This window comes from Vitis riparia, chromosome 12 (assembly GCF_004353265.1).
Source record: "Vitis riparia cultivar Riparia Gloire de Montpellier isolate 1030 chromosome 12, EGFV_Vit.rip_1.0, whole genome shotgun sequence".
In the NCBI taxonomy this organism is placed as follows: Eukaryota; Viridiplantae; Streptophyta; class Magnoliopsida; order Vitales; family Vitaceae; genus Vitis; species Vitis riparia.
Genome location: NC_048442.1, coordinates 19,485,850 through 19,507,098, shown reverse-complemented (window position 1 = coordinate 19,507,098; position 21,249 = coordinate 19,485,850). Strand labels below are relative to the sequence as shown.

The following is a 21,249-nucleotide window of genomic DNA, read 5'->3' as shown; positions in this document are numbered from 1 at the left end:
GGGCTGTTGATGGGGGCTTCATTTCAGGTTGTAACATTCAAGGGAGGGGGGGAATGGAGATAAATGTCTCCCACTTATTATTTGCTGATGACACGATCATTTTTTGTGAAGCAAGACAAGATCACATTACTTACCTAAGCTGGATTTTGGTGTGGTTTGAGGCAGCCTCTGGTCTTAGAATAAACCTTGCTAAAAGTGAAGTAATCCCGGTTGGGGAGGTGGAAGACATTGAGATGTTGGCGGTGGAGTTAGGGTGCAAAGTGGGGACCCTCCCTTCTGTTTATTTGGGGCTGCCATTGGGAGCAAAACACAAGGCCATGGCTATGTGGGATGGGGTTGAAGCAAGAATGAGAAGAAGGCTCGCCATGTGGAAAAGGCAATATTTGTCAAAGGGCGGGAGGATTACCCTCATCAAAAGCACTTTGGCCAGCATGCCTATTCACCAATTGTCTCTTTTCCGCATGCCTAAGCTAGTTGTAAAAAGACTTGAAAAACTACAGAGGGATTTTCTTTGGGGAGGGGGAAGTACGGAAAGAAAAATCCATCTAATCAATTGGGAGGTGGTGTGTACCCAAAAGGAGAGTGGGGGTTTAGGTATTCGGAAAATTGATCTCTTGAATAAGGCCCTGTTGGGGAAATGGATTTGGCGGTTCGCCTTTGAGGAAGATATTTTCTGGAGGAAGGTGGTTGGGGTGAAGTATGGCCAGTTGGGTTTTGGATGGAGAACAAAGGAGGCCCGCGGAACGTTTGGGGTGGGGGTTTGGAGAAAAATCTTGAAGGAGTCGTCTTGGTGTTGGGATAATATAGAATTCAAAGTGGGAAAGGGGACTAAGGTAAGGTTCTGGACTGACCATTGGTGCGGAAATGAGGTGCTGTCCCAAGCTTTTCCTCAGTTGTTTGCTTTGGCGGTCCAAAGGAACGCATCGGTAAATGAGATGTGGGACTCTAGCCTCGGTCAAGGAGGTTGGAACTTAAGACTCTCTAGAAACTCTAATGATTGGGAGTTGGACGCCTTGGGAGAGCTGTTGCATATGTTGAGGGATTTGAGGATTTCTCTTGAAGAGGACGCAGTGATATGGAAAGGAGAGGGACACGGTCGCTTTTGGATTAGAGATGCTTACAAGTTGTTGACAGGGTCTAATGTCATTACCTTCCCGAAAAAGAGCGTTTGGGTGGACAAGGTCCCAACCAAAGTTGCTTTTTTTGCTTGGGAGGCTTCTTGGGAGAAGGTCCTAACTTTGGACAAGCTTCAAAGACGGGGCTGGCAGCTTCCAAACCGGTGTTTTTTGTGTGGTTGTGAAGAGGAAACTGTAAATCATATTCTTTTACACTGTACAGTTGTAAGGGCTCTCTGGGAGATTGTCTTGGCCTTGTTTGGGGCTAATTGGGTGTTCCCAGAGAAAGTCAAAGAGATGTTAGTCAGTTGGAGGGGCCTTTTTGTGGGGAAAAAGAGGAAAAGGATTTGGACTTCCATTCCGTTGTGTATTTTTTGGACGGTTTGGAAGGAGAGAAATAGATTAGCTTTCAGGGGGGGCTCTCTAGCTATTCAGAAGCTAAGGAATTCGTTTGTTTGTAACTTGTGGAGTTGGGCTAGGGTGTATATGGGAGAGGAGTCCTCTTCGCCTTTAGGTTTTTTGGAATGGCTTGCCGTTCCCTAAGGGGTGGTGAGTGTTGTTTTTGTTTTTGCATAGGCTACTATGTATACCTCTTGTATGCTTTGTGGCTTTTTGCCTAGTTTTATATATATGCACACTTATCAAAAAAAAAAAAAAAAATCTGTGAAAAGTTCTGTGAAGTGGATGGGCCCTAATGGCTTTCTTATTATGTACATGGAGCAGCGACAGTTGGGCAGCAGAAGCAAGGTGTGCGGCCTTATGAGACCAAACTTTACGAGCGACCTGATGCTAAACCAATCAAGGTTAGTCTATATTCTTTGGCCTTGTTTTTAATTTTTCAATGCATTATTTATCACAATTTCCACATGTAATTGATGTATGCCTTCTCATCTACTTCTATATATGATTGCATCTTGCTTGTGCTTTGAAATTTTTTGGCATCACATACAGGTGCTCTAGGCTTTGAAGCTTTATAGTCAGTGATGAGGGATTTATGAATGAAAGTCTAGATATACATGTACTATGACTTGACATCTACTTCCAAATTGATTTCCTATTTAATGAATAAGAATATATAATATAGTTGTGTATGTGTGCTATGAAGATGTTGGGCTACTGAGGAATATAAGATCTTTGCACCCTGCAGTTTTGTAATATGCTTAGACATATTTATGTTCTATGTAATATGACACTGGAATAGGTCTTAAACATATTTGGGTTGTGTGTTATGAAGACATCATGAGAAAATAATTGCAAAATGGGTGTAGGTGCTTGTAACAGTTATGGAGAAGCATACGTTTAGAGGATGTTTGATAAATCAACTTAATGACGTAATAACCTAATTTAAGTCATTAAATACATTAAATATGTTTAGTAAAATGACTTAATATTACAACTTAAAATAATACGGAAAAATAATTAATTTTTAAATACCAAATACATAATGTAAGAGTTAAGTAATAAGTTCTAAATGAACAACTTAAGTATAATTTAACTTAAAGTTATTGTAAGTCATTAAGCATTAAGTATTGCATTTTTTCAAATGCCCATTTATTGTATATGACATAGAAGAAAATGGTGAAAGAAGGGAGCCAATTCTGTAATTTATTATCAAAGAAGGGAGTCTTGATTCTATAGAAGAAAAGCCATTCTGAATTGTGGACTTTGTGTTGGAAGTGTAAGGGAATTTAATTCTTTGGGTTTCTGTAAAATTATATAACATTTAATGAAAATTTGTCAAGTGTGTTTGAAGCATATACCATGTAAGAAGGGCCATAACATGGGTGGGTTTTGCCTAACCTGACCCTAAAAAAATGTGAGCTTGGTTGAGAAATCTCCACACAACCTAAGGTTAAGTTGGGCTTTAGATTGAAGCTTCACTAACTCGAGCTCAACTCAAAACCCGACTTGCACATATATTGTCATTTTACATATATTTTAGTTAGCACGATCATTGTTTTAGATGTCAAACATTATATATTTTTTTGAAGTATGATAAACAAATTTGAAGTTGTGATAAATTTCATACAATATTTAATATTTTTAATAATTGTAGGTCTATGTCACCATAACTTTTACTGCATAGATAATATGAATCAAAAGAATAACAGAGATGAAATATTATATGAGTGAAAAATGGATCAACATTTATAGTAATTATTAACATATAGGAAAGCTTAATTCATATTTATATCAATTTTTTGTTACATTAAATCATGATTTTCATATATATTGCAAGTGGATATGTTTATAATGTATTTTAAAGGGATTTCTTGTGGGTAGGGGGTGCTTTGGAGAGGAAGCCTCACTTAGTTAATTGGGATACCATTTGCATGGATATGAGGAAGGGGGGCTTGGGAGTTAGACGCCTTTCCATCCTTAATAGGGCCCTTCTTTGCAAGTGGAATTGGCGTTTTGCGAATGAAAGGGAGAACTTTTGGAGGCATGTCATTAGTAGGAAGTTCGGGGAGGAAGAAGGGGGTTGGAGTTCTAGGGAAGTTAGGGAGAGTTATGGAGTAGGTTTTTGGAAGAAAATAAGGAAGGAAGGTGTCCTTATGCAAAATATTCTAATAAGGACACCTTATTAGAAAGCATACAAACCCACTTATGCATAAGGCGAGATTCCCCCACCATATATCTTTCCAAAATAAGGAAGAAAAGCATACAGACCCACTTCTTGAATATTCTAATTTTTAATAAAAAAAATTAGAACAAAAGTTCTCTTGTTGTCGATGTCTTTGTCTTTGTCTTTGTCTCTGTCTCTCTCTCTTCTCCTATAATCCCAAAGAAAAAAAAATCAAAAAACCAAAAATGAAAAACCAGTTTTTTGAAAACGACTCAATTCCTTGCACTATCAGTTGCAAGGTTGAGTTTGGAAAACATTAATTTCAGCCGTTAACAATAAATTAGAAGGGGAAGCTTATTAATGGTGATTTTTAGGGTTATGATTGACTAGAAGGAATTTGGGAATTGTAGGTTTCTTTCTTATGTGTTATTTTATTTTTCAATATGTTTCTCTTTAAAAGTCTATCTCCTTTCTTATGTTGCAATCCATTAAAGATATTTTGGGTATTATTGGACAAATATCCTTTACATGAATTATATATGAACTTTGAAGTTTTGCAACTAATTAGACATCTTCTATATCCTTTAGGCCATTATATGTTATTGGAAGCCCTAAAGGATAATTGCACCTTTTTTTTATTTTTTTTATAGGCAAATAGAAAATATATAAATAGAATAGTGCCTAACAAGATAGGCACCCCCAATGAAGACTGGTAGTGTACAAAAGGCTAAAAAAAGACAAAAACTACTGAACACAAAATGACCTATCTATTCACAATTTTGGCTATCTAAAAATTTCAACATTGTGGCAATCTCCATCCTGATTTCATCCAGAGACCAGTCCAATAAGGATTGCAAAAGTCTTATTCAGTCTTTGATCTGGCATCTCTTCCTCACAAAATATCCCTTGATTACGCTCTTTTCAAATGCACCAAAATGAACATAAGGGAACCATGAGCAAAACCTTCCTTTACCTTTTCTCCGTCTCTTTGGCCTTCCACCCTGGGAGAAGGTTTTTCACTATGTCTACAAACACTCATTTCAATGCAAAGATTGCTGAAGTAAGTTTCCACAATTTTTAGTCATGTTATAGTGAATTAGAATATGACTTCTTGTTTCTTCACTGTCTTTGCAAAGGCTACATCTATTTACCATCATCCACCCTCTTCTCATGAGGACATCTATAGTTAGGATCTCCCCCCAAACTGTTTCCCCTGCAAAAAAAATAAAAAGGTTCTTAAAGGGGCATGGGACCTCTAAATTTCTATCATGTTCCTGTTAGAAGGATACTTGAAGACAACTTTGGGTTATCAAGAAACTCAAATATTTTTTATCTATATGGGTAGTTTATAAAATAGGAAGAGAAATGAAAGACCTTACAATGTGGAATTTAGCATAGAAAGTTTTAGGGGGTCTTAAGTGCTAGCTTCTTTTCTGCTCATTTTTTCTTACTTAAAGAAAAAATGCAGTCAATCAGTTTATAAAAATTAACTTTACGTTTCTCTTACTGATTTATATTAAATATCATTTGGAAATTTTTTAGTTTAATCTTTTGATTCTGTTGGGTAATGTGGGTTTGAGTCAGCACGCAGTCACCTAGGTTATACCGGTCAACCCTTCCTATAGGCTTAGAAAATGAGACATGCGCTAGGTTACAACTGTTTCTTGAAATTTTCTCCCTTAATGAGAGAAATGTAATAGTGGATTTGGGAATGCTTTACCTGCAGGGTGCTGGAAGGGCTGTTCATGAATATCAATTTCTTCCGGAGCAGCCAAGTGTCAGAACTGACACATATGAAAGGGTTGGTTCTCACTACTATGGTTCACCTGCTGATGGTCCAAGTGCCAGGGCTTCATTGTCCACTGGACGCTCATTCATGCATGGGAATGAACAGGTAGCCTCTGGATATGGTTTTCAAGGGCAGATGCCAAACTTAAATCTTCTTTCCCAACAGGGTAGGCAGAACCATGGCTTGTCATCCACTTCGGGAGATTATGACACTGTTCCACGAAAGAATTCCCTTGGAAGCATTGGTATGGATGCTCATTTTGGTTCTCATCCAATTACTGCGCTGGACAATCCATTTATATCATCTGATCGGAGGGTTACCAATGAAGAGGATGTTTTGCGGATGGAGAGGAAACGCAAGGTATCTTAATGCACTACAAATTATTCTGCATTTCCTAATGAAATATTGGGTTTTCATGTGCCTTTATTTGTCTTGCAGAGTGAAGAGGCAAGGATAGCAAAGGAAGTTGAAGCTCATGAAAAAAGAATTCGAAAAGAGCTTGAGAAACAAGATATTTTGAGGCGAAAGGTTTTTCATCTTATCATTCATAATCTCTTTTATGAAGCTTATCACTTTTAATCTAATATTATGATGTATTATCTCAAGAGAGAAGAACAAATGAGGAAAGAAATGGAGAGGCATGACCGTGAAAGGCGGAAGGAAGAAGAAAGGCTTTTGCGTGAAAAGCAGAGAGAAGAGGAGAGATACCAGAGGGAACAAAGGCGTGAACTTGAACGGAGGGAGAAGTTTTTGCAAAAGGAATCTATCAGAGTAAGTCTGGTGGTCCTTACTGGCATGTCTGTTTGTCCATAGGTAGTCATGTCAGACAATTGATCATTATCTGATTGTACATGTACATTCAGGCTGAGAAAATGAGACAAAAAGAAGAACTCCGCAGGGAAAAGGAGGCTGCAAGGGTTAAAGCTGCTAATGACCGAGCTATTGCTCGAAGAATTGCTAAAGAATCAATGGAATTAATTGAGGATGAACGATTGGAACTCATGGAATTGGTGGCTTTAAGCAAGGGGTTGCCTTCAATACTGTCTCTTGACAGTGAAACTCTTCAAAATCTTGAGTCATTTAGGGGTAGGGTATTTATGTTTGACATACTTCCTGTCTTTATTTTCTAGTTTTATCCATCAAGTATACATGTGGTTTGAAAAAAAAAAAAAAATTCTGATTGAATGGGACATAGTTACAAAACTTCATTTATGTCAAAAGAAAATCTATTTAATAGTAAGAATCTCTTCTTTATTATCTTTAGTTGCATTTACAGATGCTAAAATATTTAAATCTAAGAAAAACATATGAATCTTTTAGATTATTCCTAAGTCAATCATGTCTATCATTTAGAGCAAGGTACCTATGTTTTAACACCATATAGTTTTTGTTATCATATTTTTGTTTTGCAATATTTTCAACCATAAAATTTTAAGATAAGCTATTATTTTTTGGAAGGGGGGATCCACAAATTCAACTTATGTGTCATCTCATGTTGATCATATATATGAAACTGAAACAAAGTTCCATTGTTTTAACATAATAGTATATGATATTTTAAGATTGATAAATATATTTGTATTTATAAATATAGTGGTGCTGTGCATTGTATGGTGGACTTGTACATCTCACCTGCCTATTTGTTTTGGGTTGGACATCTTATCTTTGGAGCAAAAATCAGTAGGGAGAAGGGAGGTGAAACTTGTTGAGAAATGGGTTTTGTGGAGAGAAGTCAGTTTTTGTAAATTAACTGTTTTATCATCATATTTTATAAACTTATCCTCAATTAACTTAAGTTTGGTTCTGTAATAAGTTATTCTTTCGGCAGTTGTGAACCCAAACATAGTTTTATCACCAAATAGTAAATTTAAGTAATTTAGGAAGTGCTCAAGGTTTTGAATTGAATTATGGAGTTGATTTATTTTATTTTATTTTATTTTTTAAAAGAAAAGGGAAACATTGATTTTATGCTGGATGTGCTGCAAAATTTATTACAAAAATCAGTTTGAAGCATTGGTTAAAATTCTAGTAACATTTTTTGTAATTTGCTTGTTGAAAATTTTGTAAATATTTCATTATAGTTGGAAATATATTTCCATACTTGAAAAATGTGAAAGTTCTGCAGATATTTTGCAACAGTTTGTCAAATTAAGTTTACATATTTACTGATCTTATTACATTTTTTTTTTTTTCATATTTCCTGGTGGTTGTTCTTTTGGTTGTTTTATCTTGTGGATTACTTTTGCAATTTCAGAAATTTCTTAGTCATCTTTCATACTATCGTCTCATTCTAATAGTAATCATTTCAATTTTGTTTATAAGCCTGATTTTGTGATTTTATTTCATCTTATAGCACCTAACAAACTTTGTTTTCAGACATGTTGACTGCATTCCCACCCAAGTCTGTGCAATTGAGAAGGCCTTTCACAATTCAACCCTGGACTGATTCTGAGGAGAATATAGGAAATCTTCTTATGGTGAGATTGGCTAAATCTTTTCTTAATGCATTCCTTATGTAAGTACTGAGGCAGGCATTTTACAGGAGAGTGGTATCTCCTAAATATCAAATGTCCATAAGTTTTCTCAAAGTGGTTCTGTTATGTTATGTTATGGTATATTTTACAATCATGGCTGACATAGTATATCACTTCTGCAGGCTAGGTTTTCTTTCATATGCATTTTTGAAGTCATAATATTTATATCTTGAAGAAAGCTGACTTTATCATTAATAAAAATTTCCCCAAGGATGAAAGTTCTTTCTGTCTACCTAAAAGTCATCATTTGAACATGTAAAATGAAGTTTCACTTATCAATACTCAATCTCAGTAATAGGTAAATCGTCACAATTGTGATTTGTAATGCAAATGTATTCATATAATCTTCTTTGAAAGTTTATCCATATTGGGTGTAAAGCATTTTGAATTTATTCATATGGTGATGTCTTTTGCTAGATAATGTAAATGAGAATATTATAAGTAACACCGCTGGCTAGTTGAATGTATATGCACAGATTGCAGTTTTTCCATCCTTGCTGGTATTGAATTGCAGTTTGAAATTTCAGGTTTGGAGATTTTTAATTACCTTTTCTGACGTTCTTGGGCTTTGGCCATTTACTATGGATGAGTTTGTTCAAGCTTTTCATGACTATGTAAGTCCTTTAGACCTTTGTGCTGAATTTTGCAAGGACTTGCTTCTTCCTTTTTTTTTTAATCTATTAATATTATTATAATTTTATTATTATGTATTTTTCATATTGCATTTCTGCTCCTGACCATTTCAGGATCCAAGGTTGTTGGGCGAGATACATGTTGCTCTCCTGAGATCCATCATTAAGGATATTGAAGATGTTGTCCGAACACCCTCCATTGGGCTGGGCGCAAATCAAAATAGTGCTGCTAATCCTGGGGGTGGGCATCCTCAGATTGTTGAAGGGGTAGGTTGTATTCCCTGGTTGTCATTGCTGCTGCTGCTATTTTGGTATTGTTTTTGGTCAGGACCCAGGTTGCTTGTTCTCATCCCTGCTTGTATTTGATGTTGGTATCCTGTATCAGGCATATGCTTGGGGCTTTGATATTCGCAGCTGGCAGCGACACTTAAACCCATTGACATGGCCTGAAATATTGCGGCAGTTTGCCTTATCTGCAGGGTTCGGGCCAAAGCTGAAGAAAAGGAATGTGGAAGAGACATATCTCCGAGATGACAATGAGGTAAGGACCATAAGGTTTTTTTTGTCCATTCCTTAAAAAATCTTATTATGTTGTATTATCTTAATGTTATTTCGACCTGCTTGCTCCATAGTGTTGTGCCTATTTGATTGGTTTGTTCAACAGTGTCTGATGGTTCTGATTCCTATTAAATTTAGTCTACGGAATGTCCTAATTATCTCTTTCAATTTAGTGGATGGTTTTGCAGCTTAAACATTTCTTCTGAGGTGTGATTTGCCTAAACGAATGCATTCTCTCTTGTTTGCTTCATGTCCATTTCTTCTTTATTACTCTTGTTCTTCAAGTATGCATTTCTCAACTCATTAAAATTTTCCTTGTTTCTGTAAAGATCCTACCGCCTTCTTTCTAGGATTGACCTTAATCTCTAGGTTTTAAATGCTGTCCTGCATTACTGTTGAAATTTGGCATTCAAAGTTAGGATTTTAATTTAGGAAAGTATTTTAGGAATAAAAAAAGGAGAGATCATTTAGGATATTTCCTTAAGATTCAGTTTCCTATTTTTAAGAGAGAATCAAGCCAGATTGATATTTTTTATTCAGTCATTTGTGTATATATATGTGTATGGTGTGTACCGAATAAATCAATAAAGGAATTCAGAAATTCTTCATGGTATCAGAGCCAGTTTTCTGAAACCCTAATCCCTTCTGGCCGCCTCTTATTCAGGCCATCATTCATTCCGGCCAAGTCTCTCTGGCCATCTCTCAATCGGACCATCTCTCTCTCTGGCCATCTCTCATTCCGGCCATAACTTCCGGTCATCAATTCCGGGAAACGACTTTCCGGTCGGTCGAATCGTTGTCAGAAAACATTCATCGCCGGCGACTTTTCCGGCGAACTTTCCGGGCGACGTCTTTTTCCCACACTGCAAGGAGCGCCTGGAGGAGATCTCCAATTTTTCCCAAAGCACCGGAGCCAGAAAACCACCCACGCGCCAGCCATGTGCGTTTTTCCGACCGGCGACTGCATCTCACGCGCCGGCGAGTGAGGGCGCATGAGCCACTTTTCGGCGACGCGCTTCCTCCTCCAGCCTCGCCTGACGCCGACTAGCCACCCTTCATACCTGTTTCTGCCATCCGAGCCCTGCACGTGCCTCTTTTAGGGTTCTTTTGCCTCCGCGGGCCTTCCGAACAGTTTTTCCGGCGTCCTCCGACTAATTTTTCTCAACCCCAATCCCTGCACGTGCCTTGGGAAGTGTTCTTCTACCTTTCCGGTGGTGCCACGGTTGTTTTTCTTTTCCATTAGGTCGGTATCTCTGGTTTTCTCTCTTCCCAATTTCCAGCAACCATATTCGGCTGTCTTCCTCATCTCCATGACAAATGCCTTTGCCCTTGCTGCTCGGTCATTTAATAGTAGTGGTGGAGATCGTCAGAAACGGGATAGGCCTTGGTGTGATTATTGTAAGAAACTAGGCCATTATAAGGAGGCTTGCTGGAAGCTTCATGGCAAACCGGCTGATTGGAAACCAAAGCCATGGTTTGACAGATATGGCAGAGCACACGTGGCTGCCAACTCTGAAAGTACATCTGTTCCCGAACCGAGTCCATTCAACAAAGAGCAGATAGAGATGCTACAGAAACTATTAAGCCAAGTTGGCAGTGGCAGTACTACCGGGATAGCCTTCACTGCTAATCGAGGAGGAATGAAGCCGTGGATAGTGGACACAGGTGCTTCTGATCACATGACAGGAGATGCTGCCATTCTTCAAAATTACAAGCCAAGTAATGGTCATTCATCCGTCCATATTGCTGATGGTTCAAAGTCAAAAATTGTCGGGACAGGTTCCATAAACCTTACTAAAGACTTGTTTCTTGACTCTGTTCTCCATGTTCCAAACTTGGATTGTAATCTTTTGTCCATTAGCATATTGGCCCGTGATCTCCAATGTGTTACTAAATTTTATCCAAACTCGTGTGTTTTTCAGGACTTGAAATCGGGGAAGATGATTGGCAGTGCTGAACTATGTTCCGGGCTTTACCTCCTCCCATGTGGCCAATTCTCAAATCAAGTCTCTCAAGCAAGTTGCGTACAGTCTCAGAGTATGTTAGAGTCTTTCAATTTTGTGTCAAATTCTAAGGTCAATAAAGATAGTGAGATTATAATGTTACACTATCGCCTTGGTCATCCTAGCTTTGTTTACCTTGCAAAATTGTTTCCCAAATTATTTATCAATAAAAATCCAGCATCTTATCACTGTGAAATTTGTCAGTTTGCAAAGCATACTCGAACAGTATATCCTCAAATCCCATACAAACCTTTGACTGTTTTCTCTTTAGTACATAGTGATGTGTGGGGTCCCTCACGGATAAAAAATATTTCTGGCACTCGATGGTTTGTGACATTCGTTGATGATCATACACGGGTAACATGGGTTTTCCTTATGAAAGAAAAGTCAGAGGTCGGGCACATTTTTCAAACCTTCAATCTTATGGTTCAAAATTAATTCAATTCCAAAATTCAAGTCCTCAAGTCAGATAATGCAAAGGAATACTTTACTAGTAGTCTCAGTACTTATCTTCAAAATCACGGCATTATCCACATAAGTTCTTACGTTGACACCCCACAACAAAATGGGGTGGCTGAACGCAAGAATAGACATCTCTTGGAGGTTGCCCGGTGCCTTATGTTTTCCTCTAATGTTCCAAACTATTTCTGGGGGGAAGCCATTCTCACAGCTACCTATTTGATTAACCGTATGCCATCCAGAGTGCTTACCTTTCAATCCCCACGTCAACTTCTCTTAAAAAAATTCCCTCACACCCGTGCAGCCTCTTCTGATTTACCACTCAAAGTATTTGGTTGCACGGCACGACATTTTCCTAGGGTATTCTCCAACCCAAAAAGGGTACAAATGCTATTCTCCAACCAACAAAAGATTTTACACCACCATGGACGTCTCTTTCTTTGAACATGTCTTCTTTTATCTCAAATCTCATGTTCAGGGGGAGAGCATGAATGAACATCAAGTTTGAGAGTCTCTTCATGAGGCTGTACCTTTTTCTCACTCAGAGTCACCAAATCCTTCCCAATCCGCGCCCACTGAGTTGTCCACACCCATGCCGTCATCAGTCCAGCCAGTCCAGCCCACAAATTTTCCTTCTCCCGTGACCATCCAGTCTCCCATGCCTATTCAACCTATAGCCCCACAACTTGCTAATGAGAACTTACAAGTTTACATCAGGAGGAGGAAAAGACAGGAATTAAAGCACGGATCACAGCCAACATGTGGCCAATATATTGACTCCATTTCAAGTCTACCTAAAGAGAACATAGGTGAAGATAGGGCTGGAGAGGTGTTAATTCCCAGCATTGATGATTCTACTCTGCCGATTGCATTGAGGAAGGGTGTTAGGAGATGTACAGATCATCCAATTGGGAATTATGTTACGTATGAAGGGCTATCACCATCTTACAAAGCATTTGCTACTTCTCTTGATGATACTCAGGTTCCCAACACAATACAAGAGGCATTCAAAATTTCAGAATGGAAGAAGGCAGTACAAGATGAGATTGATGCACTTGAGAAGAATGGGACATGGACTATCACAGATTTGCCGATTAGGAAGAGGCCCGTGGGGTGCAAGTGGATTTTCACCATAAAATACAAAGCAGATGGATCAGTCGAGAGATTCAAGGCTCGTTTGGTAGCTAGAGGGTTTATACAATCCAATGGGATAGACTATCAGGAGACTTTTGCTCCTGTTGCAAAACTGAACACTATCAGGATTCTTCTCTCATTGGCTGTCAATCAAGATTGGTGCTTGCAACAATTGGACATAAAAAATGCGTTTCTAAATGGTGACCTAGAAGAGGAAGTCTACATGGAAATGCCACCTGGTTTCGAAGGAAGTATGGCAAAGAATCAGGTTTGCAAACTCCAAAAATCCTTGTACGGCCTTAAACAATCTCCCCGAACCTGGTTTGATAGATTCACAAAGGCAGTCTTGAAGCTGGGCTACAAACAAGGTCAGACTGATCATACTCTATTTGTCAAGAAGTCTCATGCCGGGAAAATGGCCATATTGATAGTCTATGTCGATGATATTATTCTATCTGGGAATGATATGGAGGAATTACAGAATTTGAAGAAGTATTTGTCAGAAGAGTTTGAAGTTAAAGACCTTGGAAATTTGAAATATTTCCTTGGTATGGAAATGGCTAGATCAAGGAAGGGAATTGTAGTCTCTCAAAGAAAATACATACTCGATCTTCTTAAGGAGACCGGTATGCTTGGATGCAAACCAATTGATACTCCTATGGATAGTCAGAAGAAACTTGGTATCGAGAAAGAGAGTACACCGGTAGACAAGGGGAGATATCAGCGACTCGTTGGGCGCTTGATTTATCTCTCACACACTCGGCCAGATATTGGCTTTGCAGTGAGTGCTGTAAGTCAATTCATGCACAGCCCCACTGAGGAACACATGGAAGCAGTCTACAGGATTCTTAGATATTTAAAAATGACACCAGAGAAAAGTCTATTCTTCAGAAAGACAGAGAATCGTGACACTGAAGTATACTCAGATGCGGATTGGGCAGGAAACATCATTGACAGGCGGTCCACTTCTGGATACTGTTCTTTTGTCTGGGGAAATCTTGTTACCTGGAGGAGTAAGAAGCAATCAGTTGTAGCCAGAAGTAGTGCAGAAGCTGAGTACAGAGCTCTAGCACAGGGAATCTGTGAAGGGATTTGGATAAAAAGGATTCTTAGTGAACTAGGACAAACGAGTTCATCTCCGATTCTGATGATGTGTGATAATCAGGCAGCTATAAGCATAGCAAAGAACCCCGTGCATCATGACAGGACCAAACACGTTGAGATTGACAGACACTTCATCACAGAGAAGGTGACTAGTGAGACGGTTAAATTGAACTACGTTCCTACCAAGCACCAAACCGCAGACATCCTCACCAAAGCTTTACCTAGGCCTAACTTCGAAGACTTAACTTGCAAGCTGGGATTATATGATATATATTCTCCAGCTTGAGGGGGAGTGTTGAAATTTGGCATTCAAAGTTAGGATTTTAATTTAGGAAAGTATTTTAGGAATAAAAAAAGGAGAGATCATTTAGGATATTTCCTTAGGATTCAGTTTCCTATTTTAAGGAGAGAATCAAGCCAGATTGATATTTTCTTATTCAGTCATTTGTGTATATATATGTGTATGGTGTGTACTGAATAAATCAATAAAGGAATTCAGAAATTCTTCAATTACATTAATTCAAGTGGTGCATCGTTGTTCAGGTTATGTTGAGCTAGGCCAGCAAGCCTTGAGCACTCAGCTAATTGACCAAACATCAGTTCTTATCAATCTATAACTGAACTGAGTATATATAGAATGGAGGGAGCTACCTATGTTAGCATTGGTGGGGGTTGGGTCAGTTGTGAAATTTAATTGCCAGCCAAAAAATCCTTTTTGCACAAGTAACATTTTGATTTTGTTTGTTGTTGATGGGCCACAGCATAAAGTTCAAATCAGATTTCTACATAAACATGTGTAATCTGTATAACATTAATTTCAATTTCAAAATTAAATTTGTCTGTGTACAAGTGCAATATCATTATACTGGTATTAGATAAAAATTAAACCTGCCGATTGAACTGGTGAAACATTAATTCAACAACACAGGTTTGATTGATTAAAGCAGTCAGATCAGTTAATCCATGACCAAACTGCCAAAATAGCTTTATGATTGGTCTGGATTCGCTGTATCCATATATTTAATGTGGTACACAGAATGGAATACAAAAATAGGCTGTCTGGTTGGTTTGGGTATTGACCAATAAGGATATTTATCAGTGTTGTCACATAAGCATCTCCTGTTCAAAATTTGTTAAGATTTGCAGTCTCTTGGTGCATTTGTGCCTTTTCTTTAGTGCCTTTTTGTCCAACATGAAGATAGACAGTCATGATTTCTGTCTGTGGTTGGTTCTATCTCCATGAATTGTTATTCTTCCGTTTGTTCATGTTTCAGAGTCTGACCACTAGCAGTCTATGTAAATAACATTGTCTGCAGATATGGTTTCGGTGATGCTGCATTGATGTGGTTTGGACATGGTTAGTCAAATGCAAAGTGTAGTATATATGTGCTGTTCACTTTCATGTTGCAACTTTTTTTAATGTCGAGGATATATGAAGAACATTAAGAACTGTGTTTCTTTTTAGTTGCTATACTCTTTGGGAAACAGTCGTTTTGCAGTAAAGCTCAGAGATCATTAGCAACTGACAAAATTTGCATGCCTTAGTTTTCTTATGTCAATTATCAGTTAGACAATAATGTGGCACACTCTTTTATCAACACATTGTATGATGCATTAAAACTAACATGCACCAAAACATTAGCAATATGTTTTCTCTGAAATTTTCTTTATAGTTTGTTTTACACTATCATTTTTGGGTGCAAGTGCAGGGAAATGATTGTGAAGATATTATTACTAATTTGCGCAGTGGAGCAGCAGCAGAAAATGCTGTTGCGATAATGCAAGAAAGGGGTTTCTCTAATCCACGTAGATCTAGGCATCGCTTGACTCCTGGGACGGTCAAATTTGCAGCATTTCATGTTCTTTCTCTTGAGGGAAGCAAGGGCCTAACAATATTAGAAGTTGCTGACAAGATCCAGGTATTGATAATTGTGTAACCTTTGCATCTAATGCAGCCTCTTAAACTCATTTGGTTTATATTTTATGTAAGAAATCTGGACTTCGGGACCTTACAACAAGCAAGACACCAGAGGCATCTATTGCTGCTGCCCTGTCAAGGGATGGAAAGCTTTTTGAAAGAACTGCACCATCAACATATTGTGTACGCCCGGCATATAGGAAGGACCCCGCTGATGCTGATGCAATACTTTCTGCAGCCAGGGAAAAAATCCAGATCTTTAAAAGTGGGTGTTCCGATGGAGAAGAGGCTGATGATGTAGAAAGAGATGAAGATTCCGAAAGTGATGTAGCTGAGGATCCTGAGGTTGATGATTTAGGTGCTGATCCAAATTTGAAGAAAGAGGCTCAAAATTCTTATGAAGCAGATGGATTTCAAAGCAAGTCTGTCTCAGAAAATGAAAAGGAGACTCTCTTTGCTGAGGCTATGGAAACAAAAGTTGGCCTTGAGAATGCTGGTGAGGGTTTGTCTTCAACACATTCTGAGGGTTTCAAGGAGGTAATAAGTACTGGTGCTTCTGTTGATCAATCCATCGATGTTGCTGGCATAAGCAATAAGCCAACTAATCCTGATCAAGAAGACGCTGATATTGATGAAAGTAACTCTGGGGAACCATGGGTTCAAGGACTTATGGAAGGCGAGTATTCTGATCTGAGTGTTGAGGAGCGCCTTAATGCCCTTGTAGCTTTAATTGGTGTGGCAATTGAAGGAAACTCAATTCGCATTGTTCTCGAGGTTGCATCTTTTTTCCTCTTCTTGTTGATCTATAAAATAATTTAGTAAATTGCATTTCTTTTGGCTGTAATCTGAAACAAGAGGCTTTTCCAGGAACGTTTGGAAGCGGCAAATGCTCTGAAGAAGCAAATGTGGGCAGAGGCTCAACTTGATAAACGGCGCATGAAAGAAGAGTATGTCATGAAGATGCATTACCCGTCTTTTATGGGCAATAAGACTGAACAGAACGTTACAATGTCCACAACAGAGGGCAGGCAAAGTCCAATGGTAGCTGTTGATGAAAAAAATAATGAGCTGTCAATGAACCCTGTAGTCCAGCCCGAACCTTTTAGTGATCCACAGAACGACCAAAGTTTTCTTAATAATTTGCCCCCTGAGAGGAACCTGCCAATGCAAGATTTCTCTGCTGGGCCAGAAAATATCCCACTTCAGCTACCTGGATATGCTGCAGAAAAGTCACGCTCACAGTTAAAATCTTATATTGGCCACAAGGCAGAAGAGATGTATGTATATAGGTCATTGCCTCTTGGTCAGGACCGTAGGCGAAATCGATATTGGCAGTTTATTACCTCTGCCTCTAGAAATGATCCTAACTCTGGCCGGATCTTCGTTGAGTTACGGAATGGTTGTTGGAGGCTTATTGACTCCGAGGAGGTAACATTTTCTCTAATAAACTTTTATATTGCTTAGCAGTCCATCTAGACAGTTTTTGTGTCTTGTGTTGCTAGGGTGTATGTGGGTAGTTATATGCACCTATTATTTTAACTTAAATATATGAATGGTTGTTGAAGGCTTATTGATGCTGAGGTAACATCCTCTTTGGTAAACCTTTTTATAGTTTAGATATCCATCTAGGTGCTCTTATTATAATGTATTGCTAGTGCTGATGCCACATGTGTGTATATGTATCATGTGTGTCTATTTTTCAATTTCAATTTGCTTGCACAGCAGCTACTTTATATATGTTCCTTTGCAATATTTTCTGATTAAGGTGGAAACAAGAAAATGAATGCCTTTCTGCCACCATTTTCCTCTCGCTTGGAGAGATTGGCAGAGTCAGTGGCCTCCCCTTGTGCTGCAACATCTTTTGGCACATATACCTATCTTCTCGATGCAGTTGTATATCTGGTGCAGCTAGAAAAGCTATCTGATCTAGTGGTCCTTGAGAAATGTGTTATAGTTTCTAGGTTCTTATTTTTCTTGAAACTCTGGCTAGATCAGTATTTTAGGTTCAAATTCTTCTCGCATGATGTATTTGCACTTACAGTCTGGCCATGTTTGTTCTTTTCTTCATTTTATCCAATCTCTGTGCAGGGGTTTGATGCTCTTGTGGCATCTTTGGACGCAAGAGGGGTTAGGGAAGCCCATTTGCAATCAATGCTGCAAAGGATTGAAATATCCTTCAAGGAAACAGTTAGGAGGAACTTGCAGCTTTCAAGCATTGGAAGGCAAAGTGGAGGTGCTGTAAAAACAGAAGATTCTGAAATGGCTCGCCCCACTGGTTGCAGTGTTGATATAGATAGCCCTAGTAGCACACTGTGTGTTTCAAATTCTGATGCAACGGAGCCCTCAGCATCATTTTCAATTGAGCTTGGAAGGAATGATGCTGAGAAATTTGATGCATTGAATAGATATCAAGATTTTGAGAAGTGGATGTGGAAAGAATGCATTAATCCTTCAACACTATGTGCCCTGAAGTATGGGAAGAAAAGGTGCACACAACTTTTGGGAATTTGTGATCACTGCCATGATTTACACTTTTTTGAAGACAACCACTGTCCTTCTTGCCATAGGACCTATAGCCCTTTGGACAGCAACTATTCTGAACATGTGTCTCAATGTGAAGAAAAGCACAAAGTAGACCTTGAATGGGGCTTTTCATCGAGTTCAGACTCTTCTCCCCTGAGGATCAAATTACTCAAAGCCCATTTAGCTCTAATTGAGGTTGGTACTTTCAAATTTTTTGCTTAGATTAGATTTGCAGATAATATCATATTCTTATTATAAATTTTGTATTGCCTCCAGTATCAGTTAGTTATTATTCAGTGCCATTGTGTTTATGTTTTATTCTGGTAGGTCTCTGTTCTACCTGAAGCTCTTCAACCTGACTGGACAGACACCTACAGGAAGTCTTGGGGTATGAAGCTGCATGCCTCTTCATCAGCTGAAGACCTTATTCAGGTTTTTATTTTTCACCCTGCTCTTCCATACATGCATTGAAGTTCTATATGCATCTGATCACTTAATATCTTCAAATTTTTACTTCTTTCCTGCTCTTTCATTAAGAGATGGACTGTTTTATAACTTTGCTACACCTTTGTGCTAAGCTTGTAGAATGAAAATCTTTACATTTGGACAGCTTACTGGACCTTAGGGAAGACAATGTAGATAATGAACAAAATAAATTGTATAACCATAAGGAGCACTAGGTCTCCCCTCTCTCATTTCCTTTTGTTTTTGGTACATTAGATCCATTTTGTTTTCCATAGCGTTTGAAAGTAATCTTTTTCTTGTATGTATAGAACTCTTCTTGGGATGGTAAGGAATGCCACTTTTGTCATGTCATTTTGGCAGTGATTTAATATTGACTGATGAATCAATTCTAGGGAATGCTATCTGTGCCTTATAAACTATAGGAAATAAAACAAGAATAGTCCCATTTGCAAGTGATGTCCAAATTCTCCCTGCATTTTGGCCCAAATAGCTGCATTAAGGCTCCATATTTGGTAAGAAAGTGATTCTATTATGAATATATCCTTGTCATGTTTGGTATTTACCTCTCTTTCCCGGCTAGCATTTTAGTGCTAATAATAGTATGACTATATTTTGTTTTGCTAGCATGATCTGTTATGCTGCATCACCCTCTCATGGGTGCATTAGTCAGTTAATTTTTTAGCTTATTCTATGCAAAATGAAGGCCAAATTCTATGAAGAAATTCCCGTGACACTTATTACCCACCACCACCTCTTTTCCCATGCATCTGGTCACTTTCTAAGCCTTCTCTTCCTCTTTGAGTTGCCTGCCCATTGCTTTTTGTTTGATTGCATCTATTTCAGTCTCTTTCCTTATACTACTGTTTCTTCTCTCTACTAACTCAATGTCTGCTCATTATGGAAAGTTTCTTATGCTAGATTGTTTAGGCTTTTCCACCTTCACTGTTAACCATTTCTTGGAGAGCACATTAAGTTTTTATTTTATTCTTTTTCAGATTCTGACATTGTTGGAGAGTAACATAAGGAGGGACTACTTATCCTCAGACTTTGAGACCACCAATGAACTGTTGGGTTTGTCTAATGCATCAGGATGTGCTGTTGATGATTCTTTGGCAGCTGGATCAGTTCCTGTACTTCCATGGATACCACAAACAACAGCTGCTGTGGCAATAAGGCTCATTGAACTTGATGCATCCATTTCTTACATGCTTCATCAGAAGTTGGAATCTCACAAAGATAAAGGGGCTAATGACTTTATAGTGAGTATCATTTTCCTTCTCTATAAATTAAATGTGCCAATACTGAAAATAAAGAGAAATAGAAGGGGTGTGGCTAGAGCAGGCAAATTTTTATTTTGAGCTCTCCCTCAAAACAATGGATATGCAGATTTTTTTATTTTTTGCCTTTAGAAACTGATGCATTTTATGAAGGAATACTCTAAATATTCCAGCCATAGTTTTCAAAGGCAAGAGGTGGAGATGAAGCTTGTGATGTAGGTGTTTATGAATTCATTCAAAATTAACTGGAAAAGAGGAGAAAGATTCCAAGCATCTCTCTCTCTCCCCTCCTCCTCCTTGGAACCAAACCTGGAACCTCCTACATCTCCTCCTTAACTTCTTGCCTTCTTGCCTTCTAGAGACAGGGCTCAAGGGCTTCATTTCCAAGCATCTCGTCACAAAAGATATCAAATGAACTCATCACCGAATTTATCTATACTGCTAACTATTTATCTGATTCATAAACCAGCCTAATGTTAATAGCTAATTTAGTGGTATGGCCATAAGAATCTTTTACAATCAGGAACATCAGTGATGCATTTAGTCCATAAGGCAATATAAGTTAATGGAGAATTTTTGAAGTTAACATACATTTCAGGCTAGTGGCTTCCCTCAAATAACCATGGTTGCAATTCTTAATGTGAAAATCTGATTTAAAAAAAAATCTCTCAATGTGAAATGAAATCCCAAAAGAGATGTTTTAGATATGTTGTCCATTCCAATTATCATATTAATTTTAATAAATAAATAAATTAGGTGCTTTAGGCCTTTTGTGTTGTTTGAGGGCAATTATTTTTTTCCTTTTGTACCGATTATTGCAAATTTATAGCTGTAGCATGAGTGGTGAAACTTTTGATTACTGAGTGCCTCAATATTTGAGGTGTGAGTATATATGATGGTTTGAGCCTGTGGAGTTCCTTGCAGTATACCAAACAGATCCATAGATGTAGGTTGTGGGATTATTTTTTGTTTCAATTTTTTCATTTTTAATAGAAAGGATGGCTATACAATTTAGCCTTTGGTTAAAAGCATTGGAGGGTCATTAGAACAAACAGGATAGTCTATCCAAAAGAAAAATAGAACAAACAGGGGTTGAGACATGCTTAAACTGCTAATTTATCAGCTATTTGATGCTTTTGTATTTGCTTTGACCTGAAGAGTTGTTAGGTTAT

The 21,249-nt window shown here is 38.2% G+C and overlaps 1 protein-coding gene across 4 annotated transcripts in view; it reads left to right on the top strand.

Annotated features, from left to right (window-relative positions):
• Positions 1-21,249, top strand: part of LOC117926749 (homeobox-DDT domain protein RLT2) — a 32,041-nt gene that overhangs the window by 9,725 nt on the left and 1,067 nt on the right. Inside the window, exons 3-18 of one of the 4 annotated variants that reach the window (XM_034846031.1) lie at positions 1,836-1,918; positions 5,408-5,575; positions 5,636-5,830; positions 5,909-5,998; positions 6,077-6,241; positions 6,334-6,556; positions 7,847-7,947; positions 8,532-8,618; positions 8,751-8,903; positions 9,022-9,177; positions 15,604-15,813; positions 15,885-16,586; positions 16,680-17,240; positions 17,901-18,530; positions 18,663-18,767; positions 19,796-20,059. In XM_034846031.1, coding sequence (XP_034701922.1) covers positions 1,836-1,918; positions 5,408-5,575; positions 5,636-5,830; positions 5,909-5,998; positions 6,077-6,241; positions 6,334-6,556; positions 7,847-7,947; positions 8,532-8,618; positions 8,751-8,903; positions 9,022-9,177; positions 15,604-15,813; positions 15,885-16,586; positions 16,680-17,240; positions 17,901-18,530; positions 18,663-18,767; positions 19,796-20,059 — 3,893 coding nt within the window. Of the gene's footprint in view, positions 1-1,835; positions 1,919-5,407; positions 5,831-5,908; positions 5,999-6,076; positions 6,242-6,333; positions 6,557-7,846; positions 7,948-8,531; positions 8,619-8,750; positions 8,904-9,021; positions 9,178-15,603; positions 15,814-15,884; positions 16,587-16,679; positions 17,241-17,900; positions 18,531-18,662; positions 18,768-19,795; positions 20,060-21,249 lie in introns of all 4 variants that reach the window. The other 3 variants (XM_034846032.1, XM_034846029.1, XM_034846030.1) reach the window with 3 other exon arrangements.